The 16,687-nt window shown below is 39.3% G+C and overlaps 1 protein-coding gene across 5 annotated transcripts in view; it reads left to right on the top strand.

Moving 5' to 3' along the window:
* Positions 1-16,687, top strand: part of MPP7 (membrane palmitoylated protein 7) — a 277,391-nt gene that overhangs the window by 189,902 nt on the left and 70,802 nt on the right. For all 5 annotated transcript variants that reach the window (XM_007092740.3, XM_042991295.1, XM_042991298.1 and 2 more), the window contains exons 9-11: positions 1,497-1,571; positions 1,784-1,980; positions 2,471-2,535. In XM_007092740.3, the coding sequence (XP_007092802.1) occupies positions 1,497-1,571; positions 1,784-1,980; positions 2,471-2,535 (337 nt within the window). The remainder of the gene's footprint in view (positions 1-1,496; positions 1,572-1,783; positions 1,981-2,470; positions 2,536-16,687) is intronic.

Below are 16,687 nucleotides of genomic sequence, written 5' to 3'. Positions count from 1 at the left end.
TACAGGAGTGCTGATGCATAGGGGCACTTGTACCCCAATGTTTAGAGCAGCACTCTCAACAATAGCCAAATTATGGAAAGAGCCTAAATGTCCATCAGCTGATGAATGAATGAAGAAATTGTGGTTTATATACACAATGGAGTACTACGTGGCGATGAGAAAGAATGAAATATGGCCCTTTGTAGCAACATGGATGGAACTGGAGAGTGTGATGCTAAGTGAAATAAGCCATACAGAGAAAGACAGATACCATATGTTTTCACTCTTATGTGGATCCTGAGAAACTTAACAGAAACCCATGGGGGAGGGGAAGGAAAAAAAAAAAAAAAAGAGGTTAGAGTGGGAGAGAGCCAAAGCATAAGAGACTCTTAAAAACTGAGAACAAACTGAGGGCTGATGGGGGGAGGGAGGGAGGGGAGGGTGAGTGATGGGTATTGAGGAGGGCACCTGTTGGGATGAGCACTGGGTGTTGTATGGAAACCAATTTGACAATAAATTTCATATATTGAAAAAAAAAAAAGAAAAAAATATTTTGAAAAAAAATAATTGCATAAATGATTATTTAGGTACAGTTACGATAAAGGCTAAAAAGAGGAATAGACAATGACATGAGAGTATATTAAAGGGAGACCTGTTCTCATCTGACATGGTCAGAAAAGAATTGCACGTATTGTTTTTGCTTGCCTTAATGAAATTAGAATGGATGTCTTTTTACCTTTTTTTAAAAAAAAAATTTTAATGTTTTTACTTATTTTTGAGACAGAGAGAGAAAGAGCATGAGCAGGGGAGGGGAAGAGAGAGAGGGAGACACAGAATCAGAAGCAGGCTCCAGGCTCTGAGCTGTCAGCACAGAGCCCGATGCAGGGCTCAAAATCATGGACTGCGAGATCATGACCTGAGCTGAAGTCAGACGCTTAACCGACTGAGCCACCCAGGCGCCCCTCTCTTTACCTTTTAATTAAGCTATTACATTTGGTATTTTACTCACTGACCAGAATTTAATAGCACTGGATGTTCTTCATTATTTTTTTCTGATGAGCCTTGCAGCTAATATATATACAATTGAATCATGTATTTATAACTGCATTGCTGACAGTTCAGGTATTTTGACCCTAAAAACATGGATGCCGATACTTAAATGTAATAGCCTGAACCTTGCACATCATCTGTTCTCACCGTATAATATTGTCTGTAGAAGGCACTGTGCATATTCTGTGTTTCTATGAAGTTGCTCAACATGGATGGTAATATGTTCATTGGCATTTGAAAAGTGCACAGGAGGTAAATGTGGATTTGGTGTTTCATGTTTTTTAACTTGACAAACTTGAGTGCTTTCTCATATTACAGGAATTTCTACAAAAATAGTTTCCTCAGTTTGGTTTAAGAGTAGAAACCCCAAGCTTGTAAATTTTCAGAATCATTCCATTTTCTACCTTTTTTGCCTGCCTTCTCCTTGGCTCTACAAGTGTTCTGATAAGTCTTTCCTCTGTTATCAGGCTCAGTCTCAGGGAGCAATTACATTTAAGATTATACCCAGCATCAAAGAGGAGACGCCGTCTAAGGAAGGCAAGGTAATCATTACTTAAGAAGCTTTTGGGTTTGTTTTGTGGGGCGGGGGGCGGGCACTAACGTTTTTCCTTCTAATACATATCCTCTTTGTCACAGCAAGTGGATCTTAATAATCTCTTTTAAAAAAAAAACGTATTCTTAAATCAAAGGAGAATGTTGGCCCCTCCACATTTATTTTTGGTATTTACTCCTTTTAAATGAAACTTTCTTCCAGATGTTTATCAAAGCCCTCTTTGACTATGACCCTAATGAGGATAAAGCGATTCCATGTAAGGAAGCTGGGCTTTCTTTCAAAAAGGGAGATATCCTTCAGATTATGAGCCAAGATGATGCAACATGGTGGCAAGCGACACATGAAGGTGATGCCAATCCCAGGGCAGGCTTGATTCCCTCAAGGCATTTCCAGGAAAGGTGAGCAACTGGTGCACCATTACTGGGCTTTTGCTTCAAGTGACCTTTTGTTCTCTGCAAAATATCACTCGAGGATAGTTGTGATAAAATAAGCACTGAAACCTTGCTTCGGAATCCTTTATCCCCCCCCAGGTTTGGGTTTCTGTTTTGTCTAACTAAGTATGAATAATGACCAAAAATAACACGACAGTACCGGGGTCATATTCGGTTTTTGTTATGAAGCAAATGGAAAAATAGCACATTAATATCCGAAGCTGTACTGATGTGAAAGATGGAAAAAGAAGAAGAGTGATTTGGGAGTGGGGAGGATTTCTAAAACTTTGGAAGTTAGAGGACTCATTTTTTAAATTTGAATAGATTGCATTGTGTCCATTTTTCCCCTGGCTTCCCGCTTTTTTTTTTTTTCCTTGGGACTTTTAATATTTTGGTGTTATATTAATCTTGGATCTGTACTGAAAATTGATAGGCATTGACCTTCTTTTTCCCCCAGGAGATTGGCTCTGAGACGACCAGAAATATTAGTTCAGCCCTTGAAAGTTTCCAACAGGAAATCATGTAAGTTTGTTAATAAAAATGCAGAGTAACCAAATCTTGCTGTTTATTTTTGACTATTAAAGCAGGTGTTTGTGGTAGAACGAGAGCTCATATTGCCCTGTGATAGCTTTGGGGTCATCGTTTCATGGCTGCCAAACAAATAAGAAATTCATAGTAGAATATTGAAGTGAATCTTTGGAAGAGAGGGGTGTTTGCAGTGTTTATAATAAACCCATGGCTCACACTTTAAGAAAATAACTACTACTCTCCTTGGCTCCTGAATGTAGGTGTTTTTCAAATGTCACCTGAAGTGCAACTCTTTGCTTTCTCCCAAGCTGGAAGGTTTGGGGAGGATACTTCTTGGTCAAATTAGGGGGAGGAAACCCACCACTTTCTTGGGCACAAAGGCTGTTGTGCCTAAGAACAGTTGTTCTTCTTTCTTCCTTGCTTATCCAGAAATCACAGGAACTCTGACCTTTAACCTGCCTGTTTGGAGTTGTTACGAGACTAGGTTAAAACAAAATAAGAGCAGAAAAAGGACGAGGTAGGATTACTGAAAAAGATAGTGTGGATTTAGATGCATTTCCCTACCCCCCCCCCCAGCTCACCGCCCCCCCCCCCCCCGGCTTCATACTGCCCTTCTCTCAGCTTCTCTTTACTCCCCACGCCTCACCCCTGTCAAATCCCCGTCCCATAAATTCCCTACTTCATCTCCTCTAAACGTTTCCTGGTTCTAGGCATTTTCAGAGTAAAAAAAGCCTTTTGTTTTCAACACAGAGATTGTACATTAAACGGCAGAATGCACAAATAAATGGTCCTGGAATTTTACACCAACATCTGGTTTTAGTATTGTTGCATTTTTCACATCTCCTGTTATTTCTGTCAGTTTGTAGACGCGTATAGCCCAGGAATTACATTATAAGAGAGCCAAACTACAGTCGAGTATAAATCTCACAGAGCAAGCAAATACTTCAAGTGGAGCACGGATTCAAAAGCCTGCTTGTTCTTGCTCCGTTAAGTCTGGGCAGAAGGAAAACACACTTGTCATAGAATGCCACATGGATTGTGACATCAGAAAGCTTACAGCTTAACCAGAATGTTGCATCATTTTTAAGTGTGATGAATTTTCGCCGGCAGGGGCTGTGGGGTATCCACCTGACTTGCTCTTTGAAGGATTTCTAAACTGGGGCCTGCCCCCTTCGAAGATATTTGGTGCATATGGGATAAAGTGTGTGTAACTGGAAAAGGAAATCGATATAATTCTACTTGAATCTGGATCCATACTCCCAATTTGCTTGAGTCTTAGGCAGCTCAGAAATGTCTAGTTTGATATAATTATGAATTCTCATTTAGTGGAAGTTTTTATAAATATGTTTCTTTAAAGAACTACACAGAGTAGGTATGTATTGTCTTTGTAATAGCTCTCCTCAAACTGGTTTTAGTATAAATGTGTGTGAATATGAGAGGGGTTGTGTGTGTGTGTGTATGTGTGTGTTTATGTAGAGGTGTTGATTTAATGAATGGTTTTTGTCTGTTAATATGCATAGTTTTTTATATGACAATACCTTGATATTTGAATCTGAGAAATACTTATTCCAAAATTACTAAATGCTTTTATCTTTTAGGGTTTTTTGTTTTGTTTTGTTTTGAGGGTTTTTTTTTTCTTTCTTTTTCTGCCTCTTAAAAATACCATTTAGGAATGTTCACTGATTCTCCATTCACTTCCATCTTTTCTCTTGTTTTAAAACTAGACTTGATTCATGGAGAGACACATTAGTTGTTCTCATCTACAGATGTTCTCTGGTTTTAAATAAAAACAAATCTGGTCAATATTATCCAGATCACTAGCGAATAGAAAATATGGCCTTATTCAAAGAGACAGTATAGTTCTGTGGAGATTAAATAGGAATCTAGGACTTTTATTATCAATTAAAATTCCATTTGAAGGGCACCTGGGTGGCTCAGTCAGTGAAGTGTCTGACTTCGGCTCTGGTCATGATCTCACGGTTCATGAGTTCGAGCCCCACGTCGGGCTCTGTGCTGATGGCTCAGAGCCTGGAGCCTGCTTCGAAATCCATGTCTCCCTCCCTCTCTCTGCCCCTCTGCTGCTCACATTCTCTCTTTCTCTCTCTCTCAAAAATAAATAAACATTTAAAAAAATTAAATAAAATTCCATTCGAAGTTTTTTTTTTTATGCTGTCTCCTAGATCTCTAAATTATTATACTGGTTCTGAACATTTTTAAAGTCATTTAAAAGCACTTTGTTTTGTAATCTGTGTATTTGTTAGTGATTGTTTATATAACTACACTTGTAAAGGCCATTTGACCCAACACTTCCTGGACTTCAACATTCGGTACTTGGATTTTTAGGATAAGACATCTATCATGCTCTTTGCTAAATTACAGAATAATGCTATGAAAAAAAATAAAGTTGATATAAAATCTTTTATTTACATGACTTTGGGGGTTTTTTTAAGTTTATTTTTTGAGAGAGAGTGAGAGAGCGAGCGAGTGGAAGGGTCGGAGAGAGAGGGAGAGAGAGAATCCGAAGCAGGCTCTGCACCGTCATCATGGAGCCCGATGAGGGGCTCGAACTCACTCACTGTGAGATCATGACCTGAACCAAAGTGGGATGCTTAACCAACTGAGCCACCCAGGTGCCCCTTATTCATATGACTTTGAATAATAATTCACAGACTAGGTGTTAAGAAAAGTTTCTAACTTAATGTAAATGTTTTTAAAAGAATTCTGTCATGTTGGTGTTTATACACTTACTAAAAAATAGTCACGTTGATAATTTTCTGTACTAAATTTTACAAGTACACTTAAAACCTAGGAGATAGTGTTAAACATTGAATTTTAGGATAATGACTCAGGTAATATATATCAAATTGGCCAGTTAACTTTTTTCACAAAATAATTGCTTGTATTACCATGGGTTTAGTCTTTATTTGACTCACAGTGTATCATCATAACTAAAGTTTGCGTGGAGGAAAAACTCTGAAACTATAGGGCTTCAGTCAATGTCAAGATAGAAGTCAAAAAGAAACAGAGAATCCAGGACTATTATCTTTGCATTTATGTTTCTGCTACAGCTCTAGACCCTGGCTCCATGGTAGATAAAATCAAGAGCCAGAATACTGACTTCTTCAGACTTTAAAGCTGGCATTCTCGTGCAAAACTCTGTGGTAGTCATCTTCGGTGCTTGGTTATTTCCTACCCCGCCCCTCTTTTTTAAAATTTATTTTTTTAATCTTTATTTATTTTTGAGAGAGAGACAGAGACAGAATGCAAGCAGGGGAGGAACACAGAGAGAGGGAGGCACAGAATCTGCAGCAGGCTCCAGGCTCCAAGCTGTCAGCACAGAGCCCGATGCGGGGCTCAAATTCTCAAGCTGCGAGATCATGACCTGACCTAAAGTCGGATGCTTAACCGACTGAGCCACTCAGGTGCCTCCGGTTATTTCCTCTCCTTAAGAATCATGGCATATCTAATACAGACTGAAAACATAGGCCTCTCAAAGAAAATAATTTGTCCCTTGAAATTAAACATTCCTGAAAAATACGAACTCTTAAAACTAGAGCGTAATTAAATCTTAGAAGCTTGAGAGAGGGACTTATCTCCTCTACTCACCTCCTATTTTTTTCAAAGAATAGTTTACCCAACAAAGACATTCGTCATGGAAGTCTGTGTTCCCTCCTTTCATCTGATGATAGGTTCTTACACGGTGGATTTACATTAGTCACGGAGAAGAGCAGACCTAGAAGTATGATAGGTTTTCTGTGACACAGCCAACTCAAAGATTATTACATGACAGATACAGGTTAAGTGTTTTGGAAATGAGTTCAGAGTATATCTTATTGTCAAGTAACATACAGGAGTAGTTTTCGTGATTGACGCTTGGCAGCTTGCAATTCTTGTGTCGCTATAATTTAAAGTGCTCTATATGGTTTTCTGCCAAAACCTTATTTTTTATAGTTCAGCTGCATGTATATAAAGCAGTATGATATCACCTAACATTTAAAAAGAAACAGGATTTTCTTTAATCAAAATATTGTCTGTTCCCTTTTGTTGAAATTAAACTGTATAAGTTAAGAATTGTCTTCCTAACAGTTACAAACATTAATAAGTTTGACCTCAATAGCATATGACTTCTTTCTTTTTTTTTAAAATGTTTATTTATTTTGAGAGAGAGAGAGACAGAGCATGACTGGGAAGAGGGGCAGAGAGAGGGAGAAAGAGAGAGAGAGAGAATATGAGAATCCCAAGCAGGCTTTGCACTGTCAGCACAGAGCCCAGTGCGGGGCTCGATCTCATGAACCGTGAGACCATAACCTGAGCTGAAATCAAGAGTTGGATGCTTAACTGATACAACCACCGCAGTGCCCCATAACATATTTAAATCTGGTTTACATGGTATTCAGAAAAGGCTCTTCTTATTCAAGTAGTGTATTTTACAGGAGAATACTCCAGTATGATCTTCATTTACAGTAATTAATTTCCTTTTCTAGTTATCAAAGCATAAATACATGAAAATTTCTCATACTGCTGATTGAATAATAATTGAAAATTTTTCTTTTATAAAACAGTTCTTGAGAATGCTTTAATTTTTTTTAATGTTTGTTTATTTTTGAGAGAGAGAAGGAGACAGAGCATGAGTTGGGGAGGGGCAGAGAGGGAGGGAGACACAGAATCCGAAGCAGGCTCTAGACTCTGAGCTGTCAGCACAGAGCCCGATGTGGGGCTCAAACTCAGGAGCCATGAGATCATCACCTGAGCCGATGTCGGATGCTTAGCCGACTGAGCCACCAGGTGCCCCTATAGAACTCTTAAAACCCAGAAGGTATGATTTTTTGACCTTTCAAAGATTAGAATGTAAAAACACAAAATGCCATATTTAGAATTTGTTTTAACCAGTTGTGGCTGCTGTCATGTGGATACAAAAGAAAATATTTAATTGGAACCAAAGCCAATATTTGTTTAATTGGATAAATACTTAATATTGAATTCAAACAGGATATAACTGAGTTCATTCAAAGACAAGCATTTTGGGGATTAAAGATCACAACCAACCAACAGCACAATTTAAATGTTTTAGTTTTAGTTTTGTTTTTTATTTTTATTTTTGAGAGAGAGGGAGAGAGAATCCCAAGCAGGCTTCACACTCAGTGTAGAACCCGACACGGGACTTGATCCCATGACCCTGGGATCATGACCTGAGCAAAAATCAAGAGTTGGATGCTCAACCGACTGAGCCACCCAGGCACCCCTGCCAACAGCACGATTTAAACACTGAGTAAGCAAATGAATTCTCTCTCCATGGTACCAGTATCTTGGAAGGCCAAAAATTTGAGAATAATATACATAACCGTACTCTACAGGTTGTTATAATACAACTTTTCAAGTTGAGTAAGCTCCTTCCTCTTGGCATCTTAAACAATGCTTATTTATTATGTTCCTACATAAACTTAATTCAGAAATTAATAAGTAGATTGCTTATGTTCTTACGTTAAATTTGTATGCCTGAAACTTTGGCAAATATTTTCTCAATACTGGTGGGTTTTAAAAAATAATGAATGTGGCTTTTTTTCCCCTAGTGTTTACTGCTTTTTTTGGGGAGATGCCAGAGGTCAGAGTTTGTGTGGACAGAGGTGGAGATGAACTAAGCTGTAAATTGCACGTCTGACTGCTCATGCCATGAGATGGTTGAGCTGACGGCCTAGTTATTGTTGCTCACTTTTCATCTCAGTAGACTGTGTTCTACTTCCATAAATGAAGATGTTGCTTCTAAAACACTATCAGGGTGTGTGCGTTTAGCCTTTCCATATGAGGGGTTCTAACGCCATACTGTTTCTTGCCTTTTGTCGTGGGGACCCAATACCATGCAGGTAAGAAAGAGTTGCTTAACAATTAGAGGTGTGGTCACTGGTCGTGGATTATTACAGACTTTTAGGGAAGATTGCCTAGGGGCAGAGCGGGGCATAAGAAAGCAGCTTCTAGGGTGGAGATTTAACTTTGCCCCCGTAAATGCTATCATACCTATATAGACACAGTTTCTCCTCTTGTCAAGAGTATCTGACATTGCTCTACATAGAGTAGCATCCAGCAGCGTGGAAAAGTTCCCCCTGCCCTGTTATGTTGAGCTCGTCAAATGCTCTTCACGAGAGCCTTTTCCACTCTGTTCTCTGAAGACTGCCAAAATTACTCTTTGTGACCCTGTTGGCCTCTCCTCGGTGATTTTTGTAATTCTCCCATCCAGCTCTTCAGTGTTGATGTGGAGAGTGGACTCCTGGTAATGCCGGGAAGAGTCTCCTGTACCTCTCCGGTCAGGAGACACGCACTTGGGTGGCTCAAGCTTTGGGGGAGGAGGGGGCGAGAGGCTGGTGTGCTGGGAGATGGTGGGAGTAGACAGGAAAATTAAAAGAAACTTACTTCATTTGACCTCTCCCCTGACTTGTATTTCCTAGCCTGAAGTTAGAGTAATTTAAAAAGTGATTTTGGTGTGATTAGTATAGTATAGTAGTTAAAAACACACTCTGGAGCCAGATCGTGTGGGTCCACATCCAAGAGTGTTTTGCTTCCCTGTACCTCTGATTCCCATCTGTAACCTGGAGATAATAGCACTGGCTTCAGAGTTGTTGGAGAATTCAGTAAGTTTATGCATTTAAAGCGCACAGAACAGTGCCTTACCATAGTTGAGAATCCTGCAGTAATCCCAAGTGTCTTCTGGGATCAGCCTTTTGTATATTTTCCTCTTTGTTCGAACTTGCTAAGTGTTAAGGAAAAGTGTTCTTTGCTTTTCCTGTTGGATGTCTATTAAGCATGATGCTTGCTTGGATGTATATGCACGTGTGTACCATGCAGAAAATATCGTTCTCTTCCTACGTAAGAGTGTGGAGGAAATACTCTTCTGAGAATGTACAACCTTTTATTAGAATATGAAACATACCATACTCTATGTGATATGGCGATGTTTATTTTTTTGCACGTGTGTGTGTGATCCATGGCTTTTGTCATCTGATTTACACGACACTGTTTCTGTAATCGGGGTGCAACACTCAGTCCTGTTGTTCCTATCAGAAAACATACTTTCTGTTTAACAATCCACTTAACGGTGGCGTGTCTGAGTTTGCAGATTGACCCATCTGAAGCACAGCTTGTGTTATTTCCACTAAGCCTAGTTGCTTGGCTTGTCCTAATCCACATTGCAAAGTTTATTATTTGTTTCCTGATAACTTGCCTTAGATGTACATGGCATTTCACAGCTACTAAGAAATGAGTGTAGATAAACTCACAACTTGGGGTGACTTATCATGTGAGCCTGAATCACACGATGTGCTTGCCATTTTTACTAATGCTGTTCAGATAGAACCAATGTAGTTGGAGGACCCATAGGTATTTGAAAGATAAAAATAAAATGGTGCACACTCTCTCCTAAGTGTTTCCTTTGGCCCACTCCGCTGTTTAGAGAGAGAAGTGAGCAGAGAACTGTCCTGTTCATTCTACAAGGTCTCGTAGCAAAATATGCTCTCCCTTGACTCATGGTTACATTTTGCTGCTATTAAATTGCCAGATTTTGTTTCCCACCTTTAACCGAAGGTGAGTCTCCTAAGTCAAACGCAACTCTTAAATTTCTGTCCTATTAGTAACAACTATTTTTTAGACTGTTTTTTTAAAAATACTTTACATCATGAGGAGGGCACCTTTTGGGATGAGCACTGGGTGTTGTATGGAAACCAATTTGACAATAAATTTCATATATTGAAAAAAAAAATAAACACAGTAGGATGCATGATCAAAAAAAAATACTTTTCATCAAATAATATAGACAAAAAGAAGTAAAGCGTTCTGCCTGACTCACTTCATATTTGTAATAAGTTGATAATTGCCAGAATATTGTTAAATTTAGAGGGTACCTAGACATTTTAAGGGCGTTTTAAGGGTTGTCTAAGTATGCATCCTATGTATTGAATAGATAGATTAGTTTACAGACAGAGCTGTGCTATGAAGATAATCCCCTGTTGAAGGTGTTATTTTGAAAAAAAAAAAAAAAAGTTTTTTCCTCATTACTTTTCCCATTTGGGCACTTAATAAGCTGAATGAAGGCTTGTGCTTTTACTGCTTTTGGTATACACCTTCTTTTTAGACCAAGACTCCAGTGCAGTCTAAAATGTAGGTTTTCATGAATTCTATTTATTTGTTGACTAACAACTTTGAAATATTTAAAATACATTTTTTTTCCCCCTTTGGCTTTTCTAAGATGTGGAAACAGTTGAGTGTGGTAGGTGGATTTTTTTTTTCCCTTAGATGCATCTTCTTCCTACTTTGTGTTTTCTGCACATTTAATCATTTGCTTTCTCATTTTCTTTGTGCTTCTCAGAGGAAATTAAAGGTACATGTATAAAAGTTTCCCTGGCGTAGTCTACTAATTTTGTTTAGTACACATCTGGGCGGATTAAATTGAACATAGCAAGTAGTTTATAAAAGATTTTGTACATCCAGACGTCCCTCTTGACATTACAGTAACTGAAAATCATGATTGGACTTTGTTTTAGAAAGAACTGCACTATTTTTGTTTCATATAGCAGAAATATAGAAAGTAATCTGCAACAGTATGTTGTATTCTCTGCCAATAGTCTCAATGCTGTTCAAATATATCGACATCCTCACTTTAACATAAGGATGTCAGGGGCATCTTCTCAACTATTTGACGTCTGCACAAGCTGTGTTCTCAGTTCCAGAAGTACATTGATGCGAAGATTAGGGTTCTAAAGCAACAAGTGCCCCGCTACTTAAATTAAAATTTGAAGATACGCGTAACCCAGTTTTCATTTAACTCCAAGAAATAATGAGTAGCACGTTGTTTGTTTTAAACTGCTTTCCTCTGTTCATTTTTCAAAGTCAAAATCAAAATAGAAATATTCTGCCTTTAGTTCATCCCGACACAGAATGTCTTCCCATCAAAAGAAAAGACTGTGTCTTCATTGTAACCTTTCTCTCTAATCCAGAGAGCCGAAATAAGTTCTGTATTTTACATATTACCCAAGAGCCTGATTTACAAAAATAAGCTCACTTTGGGGATCCAGTGTGGTGATTTTCTTACCTGTGAAAAGTAGAAACATCGTAGGCAGACCTTTTATAATTTCCTTGGAACTGCATCAGGTAACCCCTGCGGAAGGTTAAGAAACAAATCGCATGATGTTTTGAAACATGACTCGAAACTTAAATATAAAACAAAATGTTTTATGTTTAAGAGTGGCATTGTGAGGGCTGGTTGACGCTGTGCTTTACAGAATCGTTTTGAGTGATTTAGTTTTTGCATCTGTGGCTGGGCTTCTCTAACTGTTCTGCTTTATTTCTCGGCTTTTGTTCTGTATGCTTTTACCCTCCATCCAGAAGATGCTGCATATGCTGGTAGCCACAGTGGAACCTATATAGGTGAGCAATCGGTCATGGAAGAGGATTTCTTTCTTTCTGTTGCTTTCTTCAAAACCATGATGTTGTTTTATCTTAAATGAGCATATCCGCCCTAGCATGCTCTGATGTTCCGGTGGGGGGGTGGGGTGGGGGGGTAGCATGAACCTTTATGTGAAACAGGCTCAGTGGGTTGGACATAAAGGAATTCATAGTGTGCTTTTGTGGTGCTGTCCAAGAAGCTCTCCGGATGCTGTATTTTTGTAAATCATCGTATGTTTTTGGATAGAAGATGAAAACTGTGGTGAAGTCATTTTATGTAGTTAACAGCGGCTGGACTTTTCTAAATTATCTGGTTAGCTGTTAATTAGTCGAAGCTTCGAAATAACTTCTTCCAAAGTAACTTTTTGGGTTTTGTCTTCTAATGATTTATTCTTCGCATAACACCCCTCTACATAACCATTGATTGGACAGCCCCAACTATAACTAAGCCTATGATTAAGGCGCTAATCTGTATCGGAAGGGAAAATTTTCCAGCGTGGCCACGCCAAGGGATGTTATAAGCAAAAGCCAAGGTCTCTGGAAATTGTTAAAGGCGTCAGAATTCTCTTCATCTACATCTCACATCAGACCTTTCCCGCCCTTGCCTTGTAGGTAACTGACTAGTTCCCTACTTGCACTCGTGACAGGTGACTGTGTGGAAACACAGCGAAACACAGCTTTCGAGACGACTGCTTCACCCTCCTTGATTTTAGACAATGTCTCTTGGTTATTGGAGAAATTTGCCAGATACTATATTTAGTATTTAATATATATTATCTCAAATGCTGTGAGACTGGTGGTATTTTTTCCACTTTACTGAAGGGAAACTGAAGTTCAGAAAGCTTACGGGAAACACCTAAGGACCTACAGACAGTGAATGGTACATCCTGTTCCACATATATATCTGTGCACATAGAATGCCTGTACTTGACCTTTGACAGCATGCTGCCCTTTAGTTTTTCATTGTACAAAACAAACCAGAAACTCCATGCCGAAATCTAGAGTATTCCCGTTTTTAGGCTAGAAAAACTAGAAGTAGATGATCAGACAGGAGTTGAAGTTTCATTCGTTCTTTACTCATTTCAGAACAGTACAGTGTGCCAAATATTCTGTATATTGGTTAATCCCTTCTCCTTACACTCTTAGAAGCTTTAATGGCTTCAGGCAGCAAGTATTTATTGCCCTGATTCTGTGGTCAGCTGAGTGGTTCTTCTGGTCTGTGTCAGCTTGCTGAATCTTTGCAGTCTGGTGGTTTGGCTGGGCTCTGGTTGGTCTGAGGGGTAGGGGGCTCACTGGGTCCACTGGTTTCTGTGTCCTATACTTGTTCATCCTCCAGGACACTAGCCCGTAAAGCATCTCAGGGTTCCAGACGGCAACAGAGAAAAAAATCGCCAGTATGTATGTGAAGCCTCTGCTCACATCACATGTGCTAATGTCCGTTGGCCAAAAGGGAGATGTGAAGAGATGGGCAGACATTACTGCAAGCTTCTACCTCTCTCAAAAATAGAGAGAGGTACCTACTCTCCCTGACTTGAAGGGCATAAACCTCAATTAGATGGTAGTGTGTATCCATCCAGTGAGTGACTGTGGTATAATGCGGTATCTGATGAGAGTCACATAAAATGCTGTAATTCAAGGATTGAGGGGACGATCATCCCAGCAGTGAAGGACTCGGTCCCATAAGAGATGACGTTAGAATTGGGCACCAAGCGTAAGGTGGAATTATAGTTAGCAGCAGGGGATGAAGGTGGAAGGAGTAACATGGGGAGAGGTGACTGTTGCAAAGCACCAGGCCTGTTGAGATTTGGGTGACACAATGTGTGTGTTCTTTCTCTGCTGTGCTCTGGAACCCTGAGACCACAGTAAGGGCTGGCTTCCTGGACAGTGAAAAACTACAGGAAAATGAGGTCTGGATAAAATGCCACCCGATCTAGCAAGAGCTCCATTGTTACCTAGAATCACTGATAACTCTGAGAAGCTAAATCGCGAGGTGTCAAGGAATAAGAATGGATAGTGAAAGAAAGATAGCAGTTGGGTTTAAGGTCATTTTTGTAGTTGAAAGTAGAAGTATTTTAGTGGGAGAGGGAAATAGGGTCCATTCGTAGACAGAGATGATGGAGCTGATGGTAAAGACTTGAAAGTCTTGAAATCAGAAGGACTTTGGTTGAACAGAGCCCCAAAGCAGACTAGATGGGGTGGGACTGAGCCTCCAGGAGTGCTTTAGATGAAAAGAACTTGGCATTCGCAGGTGAGCTAAAACATGCAGATACCCCACGCCCCTTAGTAATTTTTAGGAAAAGGCAGAGGGCTTTCTGTTTCCAGGAGACCATGCTCCATCACCCAATTACAGACGAGAAGAGGGCACCATCTCGGTAAGATGGGAATATGATGCATCATACAATGATTCATATCCAACTGGTAGTGCACAGTCTTTAGGCTATGTTTGGACAAAATATATATTTTTGTTAGGCCCACACATTTGAGAAATTCCACGTAAAAATTTCTGACTCCTTTGACGAAACGGAAGACTTGACTACACTAGGCCTTCATCTTCTGATGACCAGCTGGAGCTGAGTTACAACTGACTCTGTAAGTGGAGCATAAGGTCTCTGGTTGAGCACAGTGCCCACCACTTACGGTCTTGCCATGCTGAGGCGGGACGTCCGCAGACGTTCTCCTAGCAGCTGTGCTGGTGTTTGTGTTATACCAGTGATGCATTCCTTGGGATCCATGTTCCCCAATGTGGCGGAAATAAATATAGCCAGATTGTGTTTAAGAAAAACGGGACACCCTGTTTCTCCGAGGACTGAGTGTGTGGTGCAAAATGCATTCATGTCGAGGGAAGACAACTTAAGATTTTTCGGCCTGTCTAGCTTCTGAAGGCTTCTGAATTTGCAAGCCCTGATGACAGATTATAGCTATCCATTCCACTCAGCTCCTGCTCTTAGAGAAAATTGTCCTTTCCGGTGGCAAAGGGAAAAACATGGCCAGTGTGTTTTAATATATGCGCATCATGGTGGTGTTTCCTTCTGGCCTAAATGCTTAGTCTGACGTGTGTAGCAAGTTCACGTGTCTTGAAGTTCATTTAGGGAGGACTGAGTTAAGGGAGTCTAGCAAGGTGCCTGAGAAGAGAAGCATACGATAAAAAGACCCTTGTTTTTAAAACGAATATGAGAGAATAGGATTCATGAACGAATTGTGTTTCTGATTGTCTTCTTTTAAAGAAACACTTCAAATAAGGACCACAGATTTGAAACGTTTTCTTTTGCAGGATAAACAAGTTTGATAGCCTCTGGTTATTATATATGTAATTTAAATTATATTATTTTTTTTTATTTTTAGACTACAATTATATACATTATGTACATTATAAATAATATAATATAATGGAACAAGTTGACTGTTATGTGGGATTCTGTTTTACCCTAAAAAGCCAGATCCTCAAGATTTTTATTTTTTTTATTTTTTTCTTTATTTTTTTTTTAATTCCAGCTAGTTACCATACAGTGTAATATTAGTTTCAGGCATCCAGTGTAGTGATTCAACACTTCCATACATCGCCCCAGTGCTCATCACGACAAGTGCATACCTTAATCCCCATCACCTATTTCTCCCACCTCCCCCCCCCCCCCACCTCTCTGATGGTGACCATCAGTTCTCTATAGTTAAGAGTGGACGTTTAAAGGAGGTCTCACAAAAGTAACATGCTAACATAAATGACTGTTTTATGATAAAAGTATTATCTGGTAAACACCTTAAAATATACTGTGTGTTAATGCTGTGACTTTTTATTAGTTTTTCTTTTTTTCCTCAAATAATTCTATCAATTTCTTTGTCTTTTGTTAGATGAGCTCCTCCTGTGCCGTGAATATTAAGCCCTCTCTCTGTTGTGCACATTTTCTTCTGATCTTTTGGTTGGCTTTTACCGTTTTCTATTCCAAGACTCGTAGCATCTAGACGTTTCAAGATCTACATAGCCAAATCTGTGAATTGTCTCCTGTCTTCTGAGTTTTCTTTTGTATTCCCCACATCAAAATTTTTGAAAATAATTTTAAATTTTGTATTTTTATTAGAGTAACATATGCATTAGGTTAAGCCCATGAAATTGCTTCATAGTCCTGTTTTGTAGGTCAGAAGGCAATAGAATGCCATATGGCTCTATTTAATAAATTGAGAAGTCAAATAGTATTTGCAAGTCTTGCAAACCCAAAACAAGTGTATCTTTCCCTTTTCCTTTCTAGTCCTACCTTTTCCCTCAAGGCACAACCACTTTAACCCTGGTTAGCAGTTTCTTCTGGTATTTACAAAATATAACTGTATTATAGTAGTATTTCTGGATTTTCCCCTCTAATATTTATTGAAGGCCTATTATGTTCTAGACTCTTCTAGGCACTGGAGTTTCAACAAAGATCAAAACAAATACCCTTTCATAGAGCTTCCATATTGGGGGTAGGTTGAGGACGGACAACTAAATCAATTATATAATACCTTAAATGGCAATTAGTGCTATAAAGAAACAAAACAGGAGGAACTGGGGAAATGGGGCTTCAGATTCCTTGTTGTTTTTTTTTAAGTTTACTTATTTATTTTGAGAGCGAGAGTGAGCAGGGGAGGGAGGGAGGGAGGGAGAGAGAGAGAGAGAGAGAGAGAGAGAGAGTCTTAAGCAGAGAATCTTAACCCGACATGGGGCTCAATCTCACAAACCATGAGACCTAAG

This window comes from Panthera tigris, chromosome B4, assembly GCF_018350195.1.
Source record: "Panthera tigris isolate Pti1 chromosome B4, P.tigris_Pti1_mat1.1, whole genome shotgun sequence".
In the NCBI taxonomy this organism is placed as follows: Eukaryota; Metazoa; Chordata; class Mammalia; order Carnivora; family Felidae; genus Panthera; species Panthera tigris.
The sequence above is the reverse complement of the archived record's forward strand: the minus strand, read 5'-3'. Positions and strand labels throughout refer to the sequence as shown.